The sequence below is a fragment of the Balearica regulorum genome, chromosome 2, assembly GCF_011004875.1.
Source record: "Balearica regulorum gibbericeps isolate bBalReg1 chromosome 2, bBalReg1.pri, whole genome shotgun sequence".
NCBI classification, from domain to species: Eukaryota; Metazoa; Chordata; class Aves; order Gruiformes; family Gruidae; genus Balearica; species Balearica regulorum.
This window is the reverse complement of record NC_046185.1, coordinates 101,181,956-101,203,586: the sequence shown is the minus strand read 5'-3', so window position 1 is coordinate 101,203,586 and position 21,631 is coordinate 101,181,956. Positions and strand designations below refer to the sequence as shown.

Here is a 21,631-nt window from a genome sequence, read left to right as displayed (position 1 = left end):
TTTCATTATGCTATGTTTTTGACATTACTCACTGAGAGAACAGTAATTACTGAGTTACAGGTAGTGGCAGAACATCGCTGCACATAAATGTTCACTACTTAAACATCTGTTCAACAGACAGAGTCATTATAGTTCAATGTAAGAGCTGCTGACAGCAAGCTAAAGCTGTATTTGGATCAGGTCCACACATTAAATTTACCAGCCATCAAAGGTAAATGTATGGGAGTGTGATTTAGCATTATGATGTAAATCTGACTTCTCAAGCTTACTTTTGACTTAAGTGTTTTTCTTTTAAAATTTCTGATGACTCAGGGTTTAATCTGTTCTATAGCTATATTTGTGTGTTCTGTTAGTGGCTTCATAGAGGTAATCCAGAAAGAACATCTGTTTCAAGTTTATAGTCTAAATCATGGAAGGATATCTGACCCTGTAAGTAAGGGAAACAGCAGAATTTACCCAGGAAAACAGCACAACAGGCCAAAATACTGTCAATTTGGCATATTCTACTTTACCAACTTCATATTCCGCATATAACAGCAACAAAAAAGCTAGGGCTATGAGAACTTAGTGCTGCTTCTGAAGAGGACAATAATCTTAGATTAGTCATGCATATATGCTTCTCTCTCTTCCACAAAAGAGTCTATTTTCAAACCTTTGCTTCTGCACTTTCAAAATCTTCTGCAGAACTCCTACAACACCAAGTCAGAAATGAGTTGCTCCAGTATAATATTGGAGATGTGACTTTTCAGTAGTCGTATCAGTATTTCCCCAATGTAAAAGGATTTCTCTCCTCTCTGATCCATGATCCATACAGCATCTTGCAATCAATTGCAGTCACTTCGGATTTCTTCACAAATGCCTGTTTGTGCTGGCTCTTCGTGCACGGAGTTCTGTGCAAAGCAATACCACTGTGGGCAATAAGGGGAGCTGCACAGCTGATGTTACATGAATCCTTTTCCTTCGTGGAAGCCTAAGTCAAAATTCTAGCAGTGGGGAAACTTGACATGGTTTCTGTGATATTGCCCTCTTTTTGGGGGGTGTTTGTCCCCTCCCTGCATAGAGTTAAGTGATCTCTGCAGAGAATATTTGTCCTTACAGTTCATAAAAATAGTCTGGAAGATCAAAATATTTTGAAAAATTTCAGTAAGTATCAGATATCTTTGAGATGATCTGATTAAAGAATATTCCATCTCATTCTTAACACACCCATTTTAAATATCACAATTTGGATGTTACGAAATGCTATCATAACAGCAGGTCTATTTTTCAAGATCAAAGTAGAAATGGCTGCAGCAAAGTGAACTTAAACACGTTGTTTGCCAGGTGTCTTTGGTTATCTGTGCAAAATAAACTTTTAAACAGAGAAAACAAGTTACTGCACTTCTTGCTTTATTCTTTGCAAGAAAGACACCATCCTGGAAGATGGGCCTGATCTCTGGCAGAGTGGAATTCTTTATGATGGCATCCCCTTTCTAAAGTACTACCCAAGCACTGTTGGACTCCATAGACAGTGATTTGACTTGAGGAGGAGGTATTGTTGCTGTCAGTAGTTTCTATTAACATGGTTCCTTATGCTTTTCCAAATACTGAAAACTACTGTTTGGTGATCTGTGGTAAGTTAGTGAATAGTGGAAAAATTCTAATTTACCAGATAAAAACCTGGTAGCAGCCTCCTAAACTAATGCTCAGTAGCTCATTAGTAGATAGCAGCAAATGCAGAGTATCTTGGCTTTGGGCTACAACTTCATCTTTATACTGAGCCACCATGGAAGGCCTCTGTTCATACATTTTCTTTTGTTCAGCAGATGAAACATAGAATCATAGAATGGTTTGGGCTGGAAGGGACCTCAAAGATCATCTAGTTCCAACCCCCCTGCCATGGGCAGGGACACCCTCCACTAGATCAGGTTGCCCGAAGCCCCATCCAACCTGGCCTTGAACACTTCCAGGGAGGGGGCCTCCACAACCTCTCTGGGCAACCTGTTCCAGTGCCTCACCACCCTCATAATGAAGAATTTCTTCCTAACATCTAATCTAAATCTACCCTCTTTTAGTTTAAACCCATTACCCCTTGTCCTATCACTACACTCCCTGATAAACAGTCACCATCTTTCCTCTAGGTCCCCTGTAGGTATTGGAAGGCTGCAATGAGATCTCCCTGGAGGCTTCTCTTCTCCAGGCTGAACAGCCCCAACTCTCTCAGCCTGTCCTCATAGGAGAGGCACTCCATCCCTCTGATCATCTTGGTGGCCCTGCTCTGGACTTGCTCCAACAGCTCCACGTCTTTCTTGTACTGAGGCCCCCAGAGCTGGACGCAGTACTCCAGGTGGGGTCTCACGAGAGCGGAGTAGAGGGGCAGGATCACCTCCCTCGACCTGCTGGTCACGCCTCTTTTGATGCGGCCCAGGACACGGTTGGCTTTCTGGGCTGCAAGTGTGCATTGCTGGCTCACATTGAGCTTTTCATCAATCAATACCCCCAAGTCCTCCTCCTCAGGCTGCTCTCAATCCATTGTTATTATTATTATTGCATAATCCAAATACAGATTTAAACCCTTTTCCTCTCATTTGGCTGGTAAGCACAAGACCTGGAATAAAAGTAGAGGCATCTTCTGCGATATCTGTGATCTGAGGACAGTCTGTGTCGTCTGCTGTACATTGAAGTGGTGTGTGGACCTGGATGCTAGCTGGGAATATTCTGGCAGTCTGGCTGTGCCATAATATACTTGTACCTTTGTCTGTGAACGTGGATGAAAGTGCAACATGTCTGCTTTTTGTCCAAAGGCTGTGTGCTGTAGGTGATACATCAGCACCTTGTCATCAAACAAGCAACAAGTTAGCAGTGTGATTTCTTATAGTCATTTTCATAGTGAATGAATTATAGCATTAATAGGAATTTTGCTTACAGAGAACTGTCTGGTTTCGGCAATGGATTTAATTGCCATTTGGAGTTTGGAGAAAACTGCGTGGTCAATTTGTTATATCCTCCTAGATTTTTGGAAAATGAGATCAGTTTTTCTGCTAGTTTAAGGGAGGAAAGAAGTAGTAAAGGAAAAGCAAAGTATTTTTGTGGTCAAAACAGAATGCAGGATTTTTCTTCCTGATACTTAACTATAAGGAAAATGTTAAAAGCACTAAAATAACAGACTACGTGCTTAATCTTACTTATTACCTGTTCCTAGAGTGTGATCTAATAACCCTCAAATGTCTATTGCCACTTCTTTAAATAGGGAGATTTGCAGATGTAAGGCTTGTGGGATGAGGGGAATTGAAACTTCCTGAAGTGGGTGGTTAGTAGCCTACCATAAACTGTGGTGAGCAGTGACCAAGACTGTTTGTGATGATTTGGTGGAAGAGTATAAAGCCAGGGTTTGCCTTCTCTTGTATTTTCTGTTTCCTATCTCAAGAACTTCCAGCTAGGAAAAGCACTTTCCATTTTCTCCTCGTATGATTTTTTTTTTTTGGTGGGTTTTTCCAGACATTTTCTAATGCACCAATCAACACATTTACCTGTGTCCTTTTGGAAATGCACTATGGCTCCATGGCTTTCCTGTTAGAGGAATTTGACAAATTGCTGCTTTTTTTTTTCCTAAAAACCTCCACCATGGAGCCACTTTGCCCCCAGAACAAAAGGTGGTGATTGTTCCCACTCAGTGTTACTGGCAATGGGCTCATGTCCTCCAAATGCTGAGATTTTAAGACAAGTATTTAATGCCAGGTATTTGGAACTTTTATTTTGTGACTTGCCAACTTTTATTTTGTGGCTGTTGCCTTTAAAAGTGCCCACCTGCAGATGGTTATTGGGAACCAATAAAGATAAAGTTTTATGATTTTTCTGCAAGAATGGTTTGCAAGTTGAAGAGATGACTTTCCCATGTAATATGGCCTGCCTGTTGATGGAGATGACTGAAAAGGTGACTCCAGATCCCTAGGAGTTAGTGTTTCCCCTTTCTACAGTACCAGTCCAACATTTGCCAACCCTGTTAGAACTGGCAGAAGGTGCAAAGTCTTGAGGCAGATGGAACTAACCTTTTACATACTTCGAGGTATTTGATTTTAGCATGGTGGTATAGGGGGATCTTGAAACCATTATGTTTGGTTATTCTTGTGTCAACATCATAGGTGCTTCGTGGTTGGTCTGACCTGATTGCTAGCTTTGTATAAAACTCAGTTTTGCAGTCTAAACATCACTTTGAGGTATTGCTGCTACAGAATTTGAATGGATAAAGGGAGGAACTATGGTTGTGGGGGGTTTTTTCTCATTGTTCATACCTAGTGTTTACATGCTCTGGATCCTTCTGGCCTTTTAAAGTCAAGGCTATTAGGTATTAAAGAATTCCTTAATCAGACAACAATAACCATTAACCCAGTTGGGCTGGAGCTGTTCCAGATTTTCTCTCTCTCCAAGAGTGCAGATATCTTGTTTCTGCTTTGCAAGGCTGTCTTCAGCTGGCTGTGACTCAGATACAAGTCTTCCAGATGTCGGTGCAGGATACTGTGATGAGACTGCCTTTCTGTCTTCCAGTGTTTAATCATGGAAAATGAAAGGAAGATAGTATCTTGTTTTGGCAACATATCATGTGCTCCAATTCGTTATTTTATTACATCTTACTAGAGCATGGAAGAAAATGATTGTAAAAAGCAAAGGTGTTTCTTTTCTGCTAGCAAAGTTGAAACCAGATGTGAAAAAAATTTGATGGCAAAACTGACTAGATGCGATTAGCTAAAAACATGAGTTAAATGACTTATAATGGTGGGTTGGAATGAGAAGGGTTAATTCTCATATAATTTATTTTCTATTTCCATGTTATTTTTGTGTGGACACCATTCATCAATGTTCAGAAGCCCTCAATTTGCTGTTTACAAAGTGTTTTTAGCAACAGTGGAAGTAACCAAAAGGGAATAATAGGAACCCTTTGCTCTTTGGGAAGGGAAAGGGAGGAAAGTGTAACTGTTACTTCACTTGTGATATAGTACAATGTTTCTTAAAATATTAGGGATCTATTTACTTAGGTACCTTAAATATTTAGAGCGAAGAATAAAATTAATGTGAAATGAAATGCAGTAAAGTCACTGTCAGATGAACTGGCAGTATTTGTGCGTATGCATGTGAATGGTGCACGTGTTCAAAATGTTACATATAAATAACTAACTAGAGGTGGTATTCATATGAAAAGCTATCATATCCCTCTATTACTCAGTGGAGAACAGACCAGATCTGGTTTGGTACCAAAGTTACCCTGCCAGGCGGAACAGATTTTCTCAGCACTTGAAAAGGAGCTCCCCAGTTTTACTGGTGTCTTGACATTTGTCTTACATTCCCCAAACCCAAGAAACAAACAATTTCCCTCCCTCTCTTTGTGACAGGTTGTAGTTAAGAAAAGATTTGGCCTGATTTATCCACGCTTTCAGCTTGGCTCAGGTAAACACAGAAGGGATCGATTTGCAGAAATATCCTGCAATTGCCTAGCACCTCTAAAATTCAGTCTTGCAGTAAACTATGTGCTAGAAGACCTTGGAGTGAGCTCTGTGCAGCTAAGTTTGATCTTCAGACTGACCCCCACAAAAATCAGAGGTCACTTTGGTGCATTCAGATTCTAAGTGCAGGCACATAGATGGACAGATACAAGAAGTATTCTCCAATACTGTTCCCCAATGTTTTTGTCCAACAGGTACCAAATACCTCATGGATGACGGAAGGGTTTTATCAGTAATTCTTGGATTTACCTGGCTTTCTTGTTCATTAGTATCCCTCTCCCAACCCCTCTGCTGATGAATCCTTTAAACCTAATCATGTTGTTTATAATGTGTATGTGTTACTGTAAATACATGCAAAAAAAAAAACCCCTAAAAGCCTTAATGGTAGACAAAGAAAAACAAATGCAGCGTGTTGTGTGTAGGGGCAGTGCTGTCTGTCAGAAAAACATGGCTGTGGGGAAAAGGAACCTGGAAAGCTGCCGAAGAGCTATAGTGGCTGCAGTTCAGAAGGGAGGGCAAAGGCATGAATGTTCTCAGCCAGTGAGCAAAAGTCGACCCTTTCAGTATTTCAGACTGCATTTTTTTTTGTCTGGGAGTCGATCTCCCAAGCAATGCATTGGCTGCAGCCTTCTCACTTCCTTTATGCTATTGTGGTAGGTCACGTAATGTTCAACTGACACACAGGAATCTTGATATGTGTTTGTGCCTCTTCAACACCATCATTGCCATTTACAAATCCTGAAAAGGAAGGTTAATATTTAGATTTGTTTTTTTTAATCACATCTGTAACTTTCAATGATGTGTTGTAGCGATTCTTCTGTCAGGTACTTTCTAGATTGATTCCGTACAAAAAGGGTAAATGACAACTAGTATTCTGAGATTATTGCTTGCTGAGTACATTGGATCTGTGAAGTTTGGCTGCTCTGCAGAAATAACCCTTATAAATTGAGAGCGTGTACTTTTGCTTTTGTACTGGTACAAGGATTTACCCCAACTCCTGCAAAAACAGCGCAGAGGAGAAATTGTCTTGGTTAATTTGCACAACAAAATGAAGACGTGATAGTGGCACGCTTGGTGTACCCATGCTAACTTTAATCCATATAGCACAGGTAACATGCTCAGAGGAATTGATGGTGTAGGCAAGCAACAGTGTATGTATGAAAGGCTGCTCTGCTGTCATACACTGTATTGCTAGCTTGTGATGAAGTCTCTGCTGCTTGCTTGCTGCTGCAGCTGCCTTAGCTATGTAAATGCTATCACAAGTGTGTCTGGCTTGGGATCTTGCACTTTAATTTTGCTCTGTGTGTGAACCTTTGAAGTTCCAGCATCTTTAACATCTCAAACTGAACATACAAGAATTGGATGAAAGTGAAAAGCAAACGTTTGCTTATCTTGATGGTTTTTACTGGTATGAAGCTTCCATGAGTGACGCTGCACAGAAGGGGGTCTTGTCTTTAAACAATCAGCCACATCAGGTTTCTTGGAATGTCCGCACTTTCCTTCTTTATACTGAATCAAGGGGGCTCTGCATGCCACAGAGTTGAGCTGCACTGGCTGTACTAGTATGACCCTAAGTGGGAGCAGGCTGAGGTGGGATTAAGGTTCACAGAATTGTCATTGATGAACTGGCATCCATCAGTCTTGGGAACTTGCTTAGAACGGATATGCAACCAGAGCAGCCCTGCAGGGGATGTCCTCTTGTCAGCCATTTCTGCAGGACCTCTGGCTGTGGAAGGAGGGGCGGGACGAGTTAGGTGTTTTGAGTGTAACTGTATGGTAATAGACCAGATGAGAGTTCGGGATTTGTACTACAGCATCTGGGTTTTGTGAGACCAGTGCAATTTTGTTCTCTTTTTAAATCTTGCATGGAAAATAAGAATTACCTTATTTAAATAAAGCGTAAAGTATTGTCATAATAAGACATCGCTAATTACTTGCTTTTGGGTATAGTTTTATGATACCGTCTGTTATAAATGCTTACATGCACGAGAAATAAACTGATATTGTCTCTGTTCCAAAGAACTAAAACTCAGCATATTTCAGTATTTAAATTATTGTATTATTCTATTGCATGGCCACCTGCATCACTGAAATAATGAAACTGCAGCAATGTAGCCAACAAACCCTAATAAAAGCATTTGCTTGAACAGCACCATGTTGGATATAGTCCACCAGAATAAAAGCAGTTTGGGGTTGTAGTGTCTTGTTAAACTCACTGTAAATGTTTTTGACAAGAAGCGTAGTGGATCCAACCACTTCTGGACAGCCAGCATGTCAGAGCATTTCTGAGTGAGATCTATCATCCTGTCCTGGACTGATAGCTTTGGATAATCCTCTAATCCAAGTGATTGCTTAAATGTTGCAACCTATTTAGTTTTGCTCAGCCTAGGATGACTTGCTGCTGGAGAGCTCAGGGTGATTTTCTTTAAAAAAAAAAAAAAAAAAAGACTGCAGCTGAATAAATAAATTTAACTCCAGCTGTCTAGGGTCCAGGCTAGACTTATGGATGTCATATCTTAATGCTGTATTGTTCTGTTAGAGACAGCTCCTGAGCTCTGTTGTTCCTCTGACTTCTGGGATTTTTGCTGAGGCTGTCAAAGAGAAGGTGACTTGAAGAAGGCAGCTTGGTGTCGGTTTTCCTCTGAGGCACTGAAGCTTTTGCTTGTCCTTGTGTCTGATAGAGGTAGCTTCTAGCCATGGACTGCCTGCCCTCTGCTTATACCTGTCTCGTGTTGCCATTGCTACCCCCTTACAATGGGGCCAGAACACGTCCCACGCTCTATAGGGACATGCAGTAGCCAAAGAACAATTGAGAAGCATTTTCCTGTAGCTGTCTGCATGACCGCAGAGCAAAGTTGTTTTCTTTGAACTCCTGAACTGCGAAAAAAATGGTGAGTTGAAAGGCCTGCTTGGAGGATCCTGTGGGGTGGACCATTTCAGCTAAGAAGGCTGTGCAGTTATTGCTTGTGAAACAGCGTCACATCAGGATTATTGATTTTGCCCTTGTTTTGGGGTTTGTGGAGAAAGTCAGGAACCAGGGCAAGGCTTCAGAGTCCCAGTCTGCTTCCTGGCCTCTGCCTCCCCACCAAGAGGACAGAGAAGGGGATGACATCCCCTGACCTGGGTTGGGCTGGTGTGCCATCACTGCTGGCAGCGGAGCAGAGCCCTGCCCTGGGGAGAGTGGGAACCACTCCAAGCCCGCCTGTACCTCAGGTAGCTGTAGCCTGCTCTTCCTCCTGTCTGAGTTTTCGGGTTGCTACACGCTTGTTTAATCCCTTCTATCATTGGCCAAGGAAAGGTATCGCTTGGGCTCACAAGTGAGAATGCTAAGAAGGAAGAGATTCATTGCTCTCACTTTTTCCCCCCTTTTCCTGGTTCCACTCTTTATTGTTCTGAGAATGGAGAGACTCCTTTCCCCCCTCCTCCAAGAATCACAATTGTTTTTTGTTTGTTTGTCTTTTACAGATAAATTTTGTAGCCTGTCAACTGTTTGCACTTTTGGCTGCATTTTGGTTTCGTATTTACTTGGGTCCCAGTCATGCCAGCTCAGCTGTTCGCCATGCATTTGCCACCCTCTTTGGAATATACTTTGCTGTCTTCTGCTTTGGGTGGTGAGTATTTAGTCACCATGTAGACAAGGCTTGGGTAAAAATATTTCTAAAATTAATGTCAACTTTTCTGGATTACATCTTTTTGGTCTGAAGGCACATTCTATGTTTTCTTAAAAAAACAAAAAAATTCCTAACCAGCATAACCATCCCAAACCCTCAAAGTAAAATGAGCCATGAAAGTATTTGTAAGTGAAGTATTTAATGTGTGATGTTTGTTCTGGAAGTTAAAGCCATACCAGTCTGCTGTGAAGATACTGCTTTTGGAAAAGGTGCGTCTAGTTTGAATGTGCACTTTGAGCCAGGCTGCTCTTTCTCTGAATGAAACACATTGACAACATCTTGTCAATAAGTATTAACTTTGTCGATAAGTATGAATCAGTGTTGGATATTCAGGCGATAAAGATGTCATTGTGATAATCCATGTTTAGTGATACCTGATAAGATATCACACTTATGCCATTTGCATGGAAAAATATTCCTTCTCTCTGAACTGCCAGCCCCTCCAAGTCATGTAGAAATTATCTAAATACTCACTTTGTTGTCTTCAAGGTATTCCATTCATCTTTTTGTCCTGGTGATGATGAACTATGGCATTATGAATATGGCGAGTATTCCCAACATCCACAGGTGAGCTGATGTGGCTGCAAGTCTGGACCTGCCCTTCTGACAACTTCTCTCCTTTCATGGAGAAGCATGAGGGATTTTTAAGACCGTTTCCTCTTCTTTTCTGCCTTTCTTTCCCAGTTACTTGCAGGAGCTTTGGTCGTTCAGTTACAGAAACAGCTGTAATCTCAATTTGTGTTTTTTGCATTGATACATTGCATTCCCCTATGAAATTGCTGGTCTTGAAAGTCAGCTTTTGCAAGCTTAACAATTCATGCCCAGACCTCTGGTTTCCTAAACATAATGAAGTCATATTCTCCTTGGTCTTGTGTCCTTGAAGATCACTTTTTAAAGCTTGAGGATCGCTTTTTTAAAATCCTTTTTAATGCATTTTCCCCCTTGCTGTTTGGCCTTTAGGTATTTTCCACTTATCCTTGAGTTAGGTAGTTCAAATAAGGTCACTGTGGCAGCTTAACTTAGTGATCTATGGAATTAAGTCTTGCATTTGGTACTGGGCTTTGAGCTTGAAAAAGTAAAAAGTACCAGAAATGTCACTGCTTACAGCACCATCATGAGAAGTTCTTGACCCTGGGATCTTTCTTTTCCCTATACAAATGTCTCAGAGGAAGGAAGACGCCTAAGACTCCTAAAAGTGCTTTATCAAATGAGTGCCTTCCTGGCCAAAAGACAGAAAGCACTTTCATATGAAAATGGAAACTACAAGGTAGTCGCATCTGCTTCTTTAACTGACTAAGAGGAAGTTCATGTGAAAGAACTCTGTTCAGTCATTGAGTCTTCTTGTGTGGGTACCATACTCTCTGTTAGAGTTCAGCACATGGGAGTTTTTAAAATTGTGTAGGTGCACAATTAGGAATTTTTATTTGTAAAACTGCTACTTTATAGCAGGCTAGAAGGACGAGCTGGCAGTTTTTCCCACTTTTGTGTTGGCCTCCCTAAGAGCATGTGGTTAATACTGTGGTTTGGTTTGGGCGTGTTACGGGTGATTTCTGTCTCTCTGCTCTGTGTGTCTGTGGCTGCTGCTGAATGCTCCCATCCACATCAGTGTGGGCTGGGGCACGGAAACCCTTTCTTCACTCGTCTTCAGGGCCAGGGCTGTCTGAGGGGTCTAATGCACAGATAATGATCTCCCCTTTTCTTTAGCACTTCTTGAGGCAACTCCTCTCTAATATCCAAATGGGAGCCTTCACTTATGATTTGTCTAGGATTGCTTAGAAATGTGAACCATAAGTGAAAGGTTTGTCTATAGCAGTCACTAGCATTTTGCACCAGAAACACAGGTGTTAATGAAGGAGGGTTTTTCCACTCCCCTCGAAGAGTTGAAAGCCCAGAAGTCCAGAGGTAATTAATAATTCAAATAAAAAAGTAACTGGATAATGTTTATGAAAGAAGTGCCATCCAGAGACCAGAAGGAAAAGGTGCTAAAAATGTGTATTACTATCTCCTGGTCATTGTCCCTGCTTGGGGGAAATGCAGGAGTTGCCCATTGTGGATCAGAGGAACCAAATCTACGGAGGGAATCATCCGGTACTTACTTATGTCTTCCTAGACAAGTTGAGGTGGTGGTGCTAGGGAAACAGGCACAGTTTCAACAGGAAGCCCCCTCACTCTTACTGTGTAGCCAATCAGTCACAACGGGGAAAACAGCTGTACGCTGCAACGCAAATTAAGCTGGTTCATATAATGTCACCCACTGCTGCAAGGTAGTTGTATTGATTGGACTCAATGTGAAATAGCAATCCAACATGTTGAATGACCTTAGGAGGGCTGGGAGGATTGGGTTGGGTCTTTTCTGCTCTGTTCCACTAGCCATAGCAGTGTGACTCAAAGTGCATCCACATTATTAATTTTGGTAAAATAACAATGTATTCAAGCTGCTTGAGAATAAGCTTGGAAAATGCCAGTTTAAGGGCTGGACCTGTTTATACAGAGGGCATGTAAGAGCACTGGATCCTTCATAGTGGGACTCCAAGTCTTCGCTTTCTCCCCACCCCAAAACACAAATGGAAGTGAACAAATGAAATAAAGAAACTACATAGTTTACCCTGCATGCTCCTTTCCCTGCTTATTTTCTGCTCATTTGCTCTCTGGTGAGGCTGCCAGCCTTCAAGGCCTATAAATGGACAACCTAATCCAGCATCAGAAATGCTCCCAGCTGCAGCAGCAATTCAGTATGTCTCTCCCTGCTCACCCCCTTTTCGATCTAAGTGCTTTACACTTAAGCACTGAGGCTTATTTTGGATGCTTCTTCCCATCTATCACAGTTACATGTCTGAGCTGGGTGACTTGCCTTTGGAGGGATGCTTGCCATTCTCTGTTGATGAGAGGGAGCCCAAGGACCTTGCTGAGGCTGGACTGGATGCCTGACCGAGATAAAATAAGATAAACTCTGCTCTGAATCTCCTGAAGAAGCTGTTGTGTCCCCTCAGTCTGCCTTTCATCCAACTGTTTGCTGTGGGCCACGTGACCCACAGGTTGCCTTGCGATCCATCACTGTCACTTGCACGACAGTTTGTTAGTCTCCAGGGAGGAAAAGCTCATTTCTTTAGAAGCCAGACATGATTTGACAAAGGCCTGGTTCATTTTCAGTCATCTGCTGACTGTTCCTCTCATTTGATTTCACCATTAGTTCCCCACCATGATCGCTCCTCCCATGGGTTTGGGGGACCCTGCTTGGCAATGTGTGCTACCAGCCTGCCTGACCTCCCATGGCTCAGCTCTGCTGGGTGTGCAGGATGTGCAGTTTCATTCCTCTGTAGGTTTTTGCATCTTCTCCTCCACCTGGCTTTCCTTTCCTGATGCAGGGGATGCATTAGACCTGGTCCTGGCCTGTCCATGTGATGCAAGCCTTTCATTCTGGTGTCCCAGCTCTCTATTTGCTTCATTTGTTAGTCTTGTTTCAAAATACCCATCTGCTTCTCACCTCCCCAGTATCCTTTTTCTTGCTCAGGTAAATATAGGGAGAAGTTAGTTGTAGGAAAGGCTGAATCTGCCCCACCTAGATGCTGCAACACCTCTGGTCCTCAGACAGTTCAGCTGTTAAGAAAGTCACGCTCCTGTCCTGCCTAACAAAACCTTGCGATCATCTTGAAAAACAGTGAGTGAATTTGTCAAGCTCCACTTAAGGAATGCTTCTTCTGGAAAAGGGCATCTTTCAGCATACAAAATCAGAAGAGAGAAAATACCTTAAACTTCAAATATTTTAGTTTCTGGCAGATCTGAGGAAGAGTTGTGCAGGTAAAGAAAGAACATTTACAGATAAAAAAGGCAATGAATAACTTCAGAGATGCACATACAGTATCATCTGGTTTCAAATACTTGAGTCGGACAAATTTCAAAATAGTATGTGAGAGTGGGAACTCTGAAATTGAAATGCCCAACTTGAAGTGATCCTATTTCTCCTGGTCTTTTTTCCCACTGCCAGTGTGAGGAGACTGCTCCATAGTGTTTCAGCTGGGTACACAAAAATATCAGTCCTCTTTGAAAATTTCTGCCAGATCCTGTAACATAGTTTCAGACTTGTTAACCTAATTTGCAAAAATCAAACCTCACTCCTAAACAAGCCCAAACCCAATTTGAGTGATTCCAGTTCTTGTTGGTACTTGTGTTGGTAACTATGTGTTCTGTATGTTATGTTTTTAGGTACTCCTTTGTCGTAGCTATGGGATACCTCACGTTGTGCCACATAAGCCGAATATACATATTTCATTATGGTATTCTCACTACAGATTTTTCCGGGTGAGTGAGTCTGCAAGCTGGGTCCTGTGTCAATTAGTATTAGTTGAATTTAGTACATTTTAAGAATAATGTTTATGTTATCTGGGGAGCACTTGCAATTTTGTTTCCCTTAAGCTTTTTCTAAGCTTTTTTTTTTTTTTTAATAAGGAATAAACACTGTGTGATTTTTGCATTGAGTCATTGTTTCTGCTGTTTTCTTGCTAGGCGCTATCTCGTTAGGAAGGTAGAGCTTGGTTAGCTAGACTTCCACCTAGAGCAGCCTGGGAAGATAAGTCTGCGGAGTTGCTCTCTGGAGCTGGAGGAGCGCTGCTCGCCCTGGCCAGCAGCATGGCTGATGCTCCGGTCCCTGGTGGTCTGCCCTGAGAGGTGGGGTGGGTTGCTCTCCACCCCCACCTCCCACCCCCCCCCCACCCCCCCCCCACCCCCCGTTCTGATTTGTCTTGATGCCCCAACTGGAAGGCGTTTCCCACCCCAGGCTCTGCAGTGGGCAGGAGGGGAGGGCTTGGGCAGGGGGTGGGTGGCTGGAGGAGGTGGGAGGTGGGTGGGTTACCTCGGCAGAGACATGTGAAACAGCTTTCACTCGTGGCACCAGTCTTATGGATTCTCTCACGGGGGCAGGTTATGGCTCCTGTTTAAATAGCACAACTTTTTATATGCCATGCATTTCTGTGGAACAGTGTTTTTCATATACACAGTAGTCTCCATTTGATTTCACTGAAGCAATAGAGGATGCTTTGCAAAAATATAGACAGCTAACTATATATTTTGTTTATGAGAGGAAAGTATACTTTTGCATGATTTAAAAACAGTGTGCTAATCCATATCCCACTTGTTTAATTGAATGTCTTGAATACAGAGTAATTAGTAACATACTATGAAAAACTTCTGTAAACTGGCATAGTAAGTTACAGAAGCCTCTTGCAAGCCTCTGTCTTCTTATAGGCAACTGGAGTTTTTTGCTGTCTCTGTGCATGTGTCTGTGTGAGGTGGTGGTGGGTTGAAGCACTTAATTGAATTGAGGGGGGGAAAGTTTTTCTGAGGCCTTGAATTTTTTATTAGGGGAGGGGGCAGAAATGAGAACTCATACATTTAGAGAAATTTAATTCTAAAATTTTTCTGTGGTTCTTTTAATATACAAAAGCATGTCCTGAAAGTTCATGACATACCAAGAAGCCTATAAATGGGATTGGAATGCTATAGCTCTGTGTGTGTATGAGACAGAGAGAGAAATAGAAGAGAGCATGCTTTTCTGAATAGTGCGTTCAGACGTGCACTGTGAGGCGTATTAGCTGTCTCTGGTGACATTTGATAAAGCTCCAGTTGAGACTGGGGGTAGAAGAAGAGGAATGGCGGTTGTTTATATTATAGACTAGGTAGCATTTTCTGCTCCCTTGATGAAAAGGGAGCTACTCTTATCTAATGATGAGCTTGAGGTTAATAATGGTACTGAAAGAATAATACCTGAACTTACTCTGTTACTTGATTTTTGTCCTGATGCTTCAAGATATAAAACAATTCCTAAACTTCAGTCAAACATAAAACTGCCAACTAGTAAACAACTGGAAAATGTAGTATGGATATGAACTACATCTTCATGGTATATTTTAAAAACTCAGAGTAAATAAAAATATTGTAGTGGTATTAATAAAAATTTGCAATCCAAAGTGCTCAAACCCAGGTCAGCCTCATAAAGCTGTTTTCCTCAGCTGTAAATAATATGTGCCCCCTGAGGCTTTATGCCTAAACAGATGTTATGACCCAGAGAGACAAAATATACTCCCTGACCACAGTTTTACCATGTATGAGCAAGGAGCTGAACCTCCTCTTGCTTGTTCTCCCATGTTTGATGGTTCCACATCTATTGCATGTGGTAATAGGGAAGCATTCAAACAGGCTCCTGGCTGGAAGGATGGCCTTAAAGTTCTCCCTCAGGACTTCAGAAACACTGAGACAGAATCCATGGAGTGATGATGCGCATCTCCCTCTAGCCTCCCACCCTGTTGGGTGAATGTGGCTGGGGATATGGACTGAGAAGAGAAAACACTGAATTTAAAGGAATCTTTAAGAGGGAACAAAAGGCCTGTCATCTGCTGACTTGTATTTGAGGTCTCAGTATCCCGTAAGTCTCTGGTGATATCTGATTGCAAGGAGGAAGTCTTAATCCACATCAAATAGGCACGTGGCCAGTTCTAGTGCTATCAGTTTTCCAATATCAGTTCCCTGAATTGACAAGCCAGATGTTAAATGAGTGTTTCCCAGTGTCGGTGCTGACAGCTGACATACCTCGTTTGCTCTCTTGCCCTGCTTTGTGCACTTAGCAGTTTGCATGCATAACCTTTTTGATGTGTGCTTGTAAATGGGTTTGGGTTTTTTTGGTTTTTTAGTAATAGTTGGTCGTGCTATTTGTCTGGAGTCCCCCATTTTGAGAACACAGCTTGTAAAATGCAGGTAGAGATGGACGGAGAACAAGGTAACTTTTGAGTCATGTCGTAAGTAAACTGGAAAATGGAAAATCAAACTGTGACTCACCACTTCAAGGTTAAGAAGTGAGGAAACTTCTTCTCTACTGATGATGAGTTAATTCTTCTAACTCGTGCAAAGGGTAGGTTTGGTCACTGATTCCTACAATCAAAACTGTACTCAAGCTGCTTGCAGCAATTTCCTCGTTAAAGAGTGTTTCATGTATTGTATAGTACTGAAGTGAAAAGTCAATTTTTTTAAAACTACATGCTAGGTTTTGATGAAAACCAGTTCCACTTTGCTACACTTTAATTACTTTTATAAAAATGTATATATATTTTACCAAAGTTCTTTCATTTATATTATTTCACAAAAAAATGTGGTGATATAATTTAGGAATTTTCTCCTGACTACTTTCTCAAAGAAAACTATTAATTTTTGAACACTAATTGTAAAATAACTGAATTCTGTGCATCCCCCTTAATTCAAATCAATCTTTGAGAGAAACATGCATAATTTATTTTGCTTGGTTTGCCATGGCATTTATACATTGTACCTAGGAATACTAAATCCTAACTCTTTCTCTCTCTTTTTCTCTCTCTTATTTCTTCTTCTTTATGCTAAGAGGATTATGCTGGTAAGTTGCCTGGTTTCTATACAACTTTATAAAAATGGTTATACTAACATACAGTTTGAGGATTTTTTCTTTGTATCACAGGCTCAGACTGAGTATAGTAGTATTATGGATTTAAGGAGAAATCAGTTTAAAATAAATCCAGGGATTCTTGATTGGGATTTTTGGAAACTAGTAATAGACACGGTTTCAATCTAGCAAGCAACATGAACAAATGCCATATGCATATGATCATCTGGATGGAATTCAGAGGAGCTTCTCATCCTTATGAAGTTGTGTCTGCTTTAAGCCTCTGCTTGATTAAGACCATAGAGCTTTTTGGTTTCCTCTTTTAGTTCTTGCGGTGTCTGAGCAAAATTTCCTAATATTGCACCTTATTTGACAAGTGTCAGGGAATGATTGTGCATATGTGAGTTTCTTCATGCCATTCCTTACAGAAAAGAAACTCAACTGGCATTGCTTTCAGTCTTCTGTTGGTCTTAGAGAGACTAGAGCTGAATTGTCAGGAAACTCAAGCAGTTTTCCTCCCTACAGATGTCAAATCTGTACCTCTTACACAAGTGTTTTGGTGGACATCACTCTCCAGAAGGAACGAACATCTTTACGTGTTCGCTCTATCCCAAATGCAGAACAGCAGCAGCATTCTCAGCAAATTGCTTAGAAAGGGATGATTGTTGAAAGAGCCCTCTTGAAAAGCCGTAAAAGCAGATACCTCAGTAACAAGTGTCACTTCAGGCAGTCAATTTTTGTCCGGTGGGTAGTGCTTTGCTGCTGGTTTTTCCCCTCTCAGTGGCTTAGTATCAACCATAAAAGAAAGGAATAAAGGTACAACAGCCAGTTTTTACAAAAGAAATACATTTGCTGATGGAAACAAACATAGAGGTATTCTGTTACCATGTTAAAATACAATGCAGAAATACTAACTGATGCTGCGAGTTCAGTTGGGTGTTTTATTTGCTTGTCTTTTAAATGTCTGAAGCGCAGTAGGTTGCTGCAGTGTCTGCTCCAGCAGCTCTGGGTAACTTTGGCCCGCAGTGGGTCCCCAGAGGCAGCACAGCAGCGCAGGTGCAGGGTGAGTAAGGGGAGGTCAGTCGGTTTTCTGTGCCCGCTTGAAACTGCGCTGAGATCACTTACCATTGGTTTCACAGAAGTCCTGCAAGAGACGCAATGTGGGAATTGGCTAAAATTCAAGCAGGCATTCACTGTTAGAGAGCTCCACGCATCCACTGCATCCCAGGACACTTCTCCAGAAGTAAATACTCTTTTAAGTGAAGTGCTTCTATCATGAAGGTGTAAGAAGCGCTCTTTGGGACCTTTCACCAAAAAAACCCATGAAGCAAATTGTAAGTTGCTTTGGAGGCATGAGCAAGTTTAGTGAAGTATTTTTCCTCTGTGTGCTTCGGCACTTCTTCATTTTGCTGTCTAAAGCAGAAGTAAGAGCCCTCTGCCAATGAAGCCTTTGTGACATCTCTGGCTCAGCAATCCCCTCGGTAGCATGTTTAATGTCGTAGCAGAGTGTGACTGTGTGAACTTCTCATCATGGCTCAGGGCTAAAGAGATAAACCTGAAATAAATGTTTGCTGATTTGCACTCTTGTCTGCAATGAGCCTTTTGACTCCACCTCCTCTCTCAGTGAAATCAGGTCAGTGGAAACTATTTCTAGCAAGCGTGTGCCAGACTCCTCCACAGGATTACCTAAGGTCAGGCAGACTCTGCTTGGTAAACGGCTTTTCTCTCATAAGCATCAAAGTTTGCTCGGTGCAGTAGCCAGGCTGTGACACGGGGAGGATCCCCATGGCAGGTTACAAACCAATGCCGACGTCTTTAGTTCCACTGGCCTGTGCTTCTGAGCCAGTTTATTTCACTGGGACAAGCCATGTTTGAAAACATACCAGTTAAATGTGACTTTAATTTGGAAGGTTTAATTAGGGGGGTAAGACCCTCTGTAAACTGTTGCATCTTTGTTGTATTGTGTTATTTTCCAAGGCATGTAACGTAAATTAAAGGCAATTTGGGTTTGTTCTTTTTATTTGTTGAAATTTCCTATTTCATACTGACTTCTGAGGGCAATTTCTCGATGTTTGGGGTTTTTTTAAATTAGAAGCTGGCCACTATAGTTTGTGTGTAGGAGACACAATGCAGCTACAACCTGAGATTAAAATCTTAGCCAATATATAAAACATAGAGGTGGGGCAGGGGGAAGTCACACCACAGGTAAATCAAATTCTGTGTTTCTGTGCTAGTTTGTAACTGCAGTGCTTAGTAGGACAGGTGAAGAGGAGAGGATGTGGAATCACCACTCTGCATGTGGCTGCAAAGCGACATGGAATGTGTTCAAATATGATGGAGTTCAAGTCCTTTAGGCTTCTTAAATGTGTTTTATTTCAAATGCTTCCTTCCTAGGGGCAGGTCTTCCTGCTTCATCTGTAAATGCAAGTATCGTACATAGATCTTCTTTTTAAATTCAATCTAATAATTCACCCCATTCCAGTAACCTGTGCATCTCTCAAAATTTGGGAGAGAGAGAGGGTATTTGAATTTTTATGGTTTTGTTAACTCTCTTTCTTGTTTGTAGCACTACTGACTTTTTCCAGTAGAGTGAGTGTAAGGTTTAAAAATATTATCGTGTTGGAAACAGTTGATTATATGTGATATGATGCTGTATTTTACATATTAACTTACTCAATGTTTGATCATTGTTTAAAATTAGAGGTTGCCTGAAAGGCTGAATAGAAATGGCAATTCAATACTCTGGTATTGCCAAGTTTTAATAATCAAAACTTACATGTGTATTTATGAAATGATGATACTCTTTTCCCCCTTAAATTAAATGTATTTTTCTTACCTAATTTTTAATATTGTCTCAAGACTTGCAACCTCATGCATTGCTCTGAAATACGGAGGGGAAAGACTATTATTCATTCTTAAGAAATAAAAACAGTCTTAGACTTGCTCTGTGTGTGTGTGTGTGTGTGATAAGGAGAGATTGGCAAGTCCCCTGGGATGAGTGGGACAGGTATGGGTGTGCAGAAGATGGGGTGCCTCCACACCCCAAAGGGGTGTCAGAAGAAGGGAGAGCTCCAGTACTGTCGTTGTTTTGTTGTGCTCTGCCCTTTGCTGCTGCGAAGGCTTGGTCCCCCAGTGAGGTCAAGCCAGCGGGGCAATGGTGGATGGGTGAGGGAGGAGGAAGATGCTCCCTGTTCACCTGAAACCTTGCTTACCCGTTGTGTGAAGCATTTAATGGTACTTGATACTTGTGTTGTAGTAGATTCAGAGGGTGTCATCCCATTGCCACTGTACAGCAGGTTTCCACCTTCCTGAGCAGGGCATGTAAGGGATACGTAGATGTGTAATACGATGATGGCAGGAGAGAGAACTGAAGGTATCTCAGATGCACTTTGTGGTTCTCCCTCCCACGCACGGTGTCAGCAGCATCGCTGTTGTGCTCATTTGTCTCCTCTGGAGCTGGGATTTGAGGGAGGCAGACCGTCCGTCTTTTCTGAGGCTGACTTGGTCTGCCGGGTTACAATGTGCCATCGATGAGGCAATGAATTCCTAATATAGATGAAGAGAACCACTCTTTTCTCTGTGTTTATATGTTGTATGACTTCAGTGCAGGCTGCACTTCTGTTTCCCCCGGTTAATCAGCACATCAGGATTGTTTGCATTTCGGTTCTCTCTGGCTTACGGTGGGGGGCCCAATTTTCTAAGATGAGTATCTAAATTTAGGCACTTAAATGCATATGGTTTTTGGCTCTGAGCCCAAGGCTTAAAGTTACCCACTTCAATATTAGCATAAAGTGCTTGCGGTAAGAAACACATGCAACAAATTGAACCAATTTGAAACAAGTGTTAGTATTTGCCCATAAAGCTAAAAGGTCAAGCACTGACAAAATAAAAATCTGTGTTTATTGTGGTAGAACTGCTGCTTCACTGACAGCCTCTGTCTCTCTTAAGGATTAAAAAAAATCTGCTTTTTCGTGTGCTTAAAGATTGGGATTTATGTCTCTTTGAAAGCAAAGCAAAATTTTGTCTGAATGGGAAAATCTACTTTGAGAAATAGGATGCTGAAGATAATGGTGAAAATATAGCTTACAAATAATTTTTCTTGAAAGATGAATTGGATTAAAAATTAGAATTACTACTTCACAGTATTGGACTTGTCTGGAAGGTGAAGAGTCATTGTTGAATTCCTTAGCTGCAATCAATGGTCTAGGTGACCCTAGAAGAGCTGCTGTACAAGCCCTAGTGTTATGGTTGTATGCCAGACCTGTGTATATTTAAGCTTGTTCTGGATTTTATGTGCAAGCGCTTTTATTGACATTTCAAGTAGAGGCTGTTGAAATGATAAAAATAGTTTCTGATTAAGAAATTGGCTGATATTGCATGTTCTCTGGCTTTGGGTAGAAAATGCAAATTACTCCACGCAGAATTACATGTGGGCTCTTGAAAAAGATCAGCTATATTTAGTATTAAAAAAAAAAAGACCACTTATGATGAAAGAATGTCTTTTTCCAGTATTCTTGTGTTTACCCTATTCAGCATATTAATTATCTTGAAAATCAGTTTGATATATCATAATGGGATAATCAGATGGCAAACAGTTTATCTTAGCCATTGGATTTACATTTGATTGTAACCAGTAGGTCAATTTTAGTCGAGGATGATTCAGAATATCTCAAAAATCTCTGCAGAACATGAATAGTTGACTGTTATTTTAGACAGAGATATCATCAAATGTAACTTTTGCTTTTTTTTGCTTTTTTTTTCCCCCCTTACCTTGAGAAATCGGTGGGGAAAAACAGTGCTTGAACTAAAAAAACCCAAAACCACAACCCTTTAGCTTTTTTCTTTCATTGGATTCCAGAAAATATATTACAATGTCTCTTTAAAAACTTCCATATATACTGGTCAAACTCTGTAAATAGCGTGTACACAAACTTGGGTTTTAATTTCCATGTTGAAGACAACATTTGTGTTCAAGCAGAAGCCTCTGTGTGGTTTATGTTGATAATTTATCACCAAATCAAGAAACAACCCATTGTATTAATCCTCAGAGAAGGCAAATCCCTTCTGTGGAACTGGTTTTA

The 21,631-nt window shown here is 41.3% G+C and overlaps 1 protein-coding gene across 2 annotated transcripts in view; it reads left to right on the top strand.

Moving 5' to 3' along the window:
- Positions 1–21,631, top strand: part of MBOAT1 (membrane bound glycerophospholipid O-acyltransferase 1) — a 60,262-nt gene that overhangs the window by 16,810 nt on the left and 21,821 nt on the right. For both annotated transcript variants that reach the window (XM_075745159.1, XM_075745160.1), the window contains exons 2-4: positions 8,943–9,088; positions 9,638–9,715; positions 13,352–13,447. In XM_075745159.1, coding sequence (XP_075601274.1) covers positions 8,943–9,088; positions 9,638–9,715; positions 13,352–13,447 — 320 coding nt within the window. The remainder of the gene's footprint in view (positions 1–8,942; positions 9,089–9,637; positions 9,716–13,351; positions 13,448–21,631) is intronic.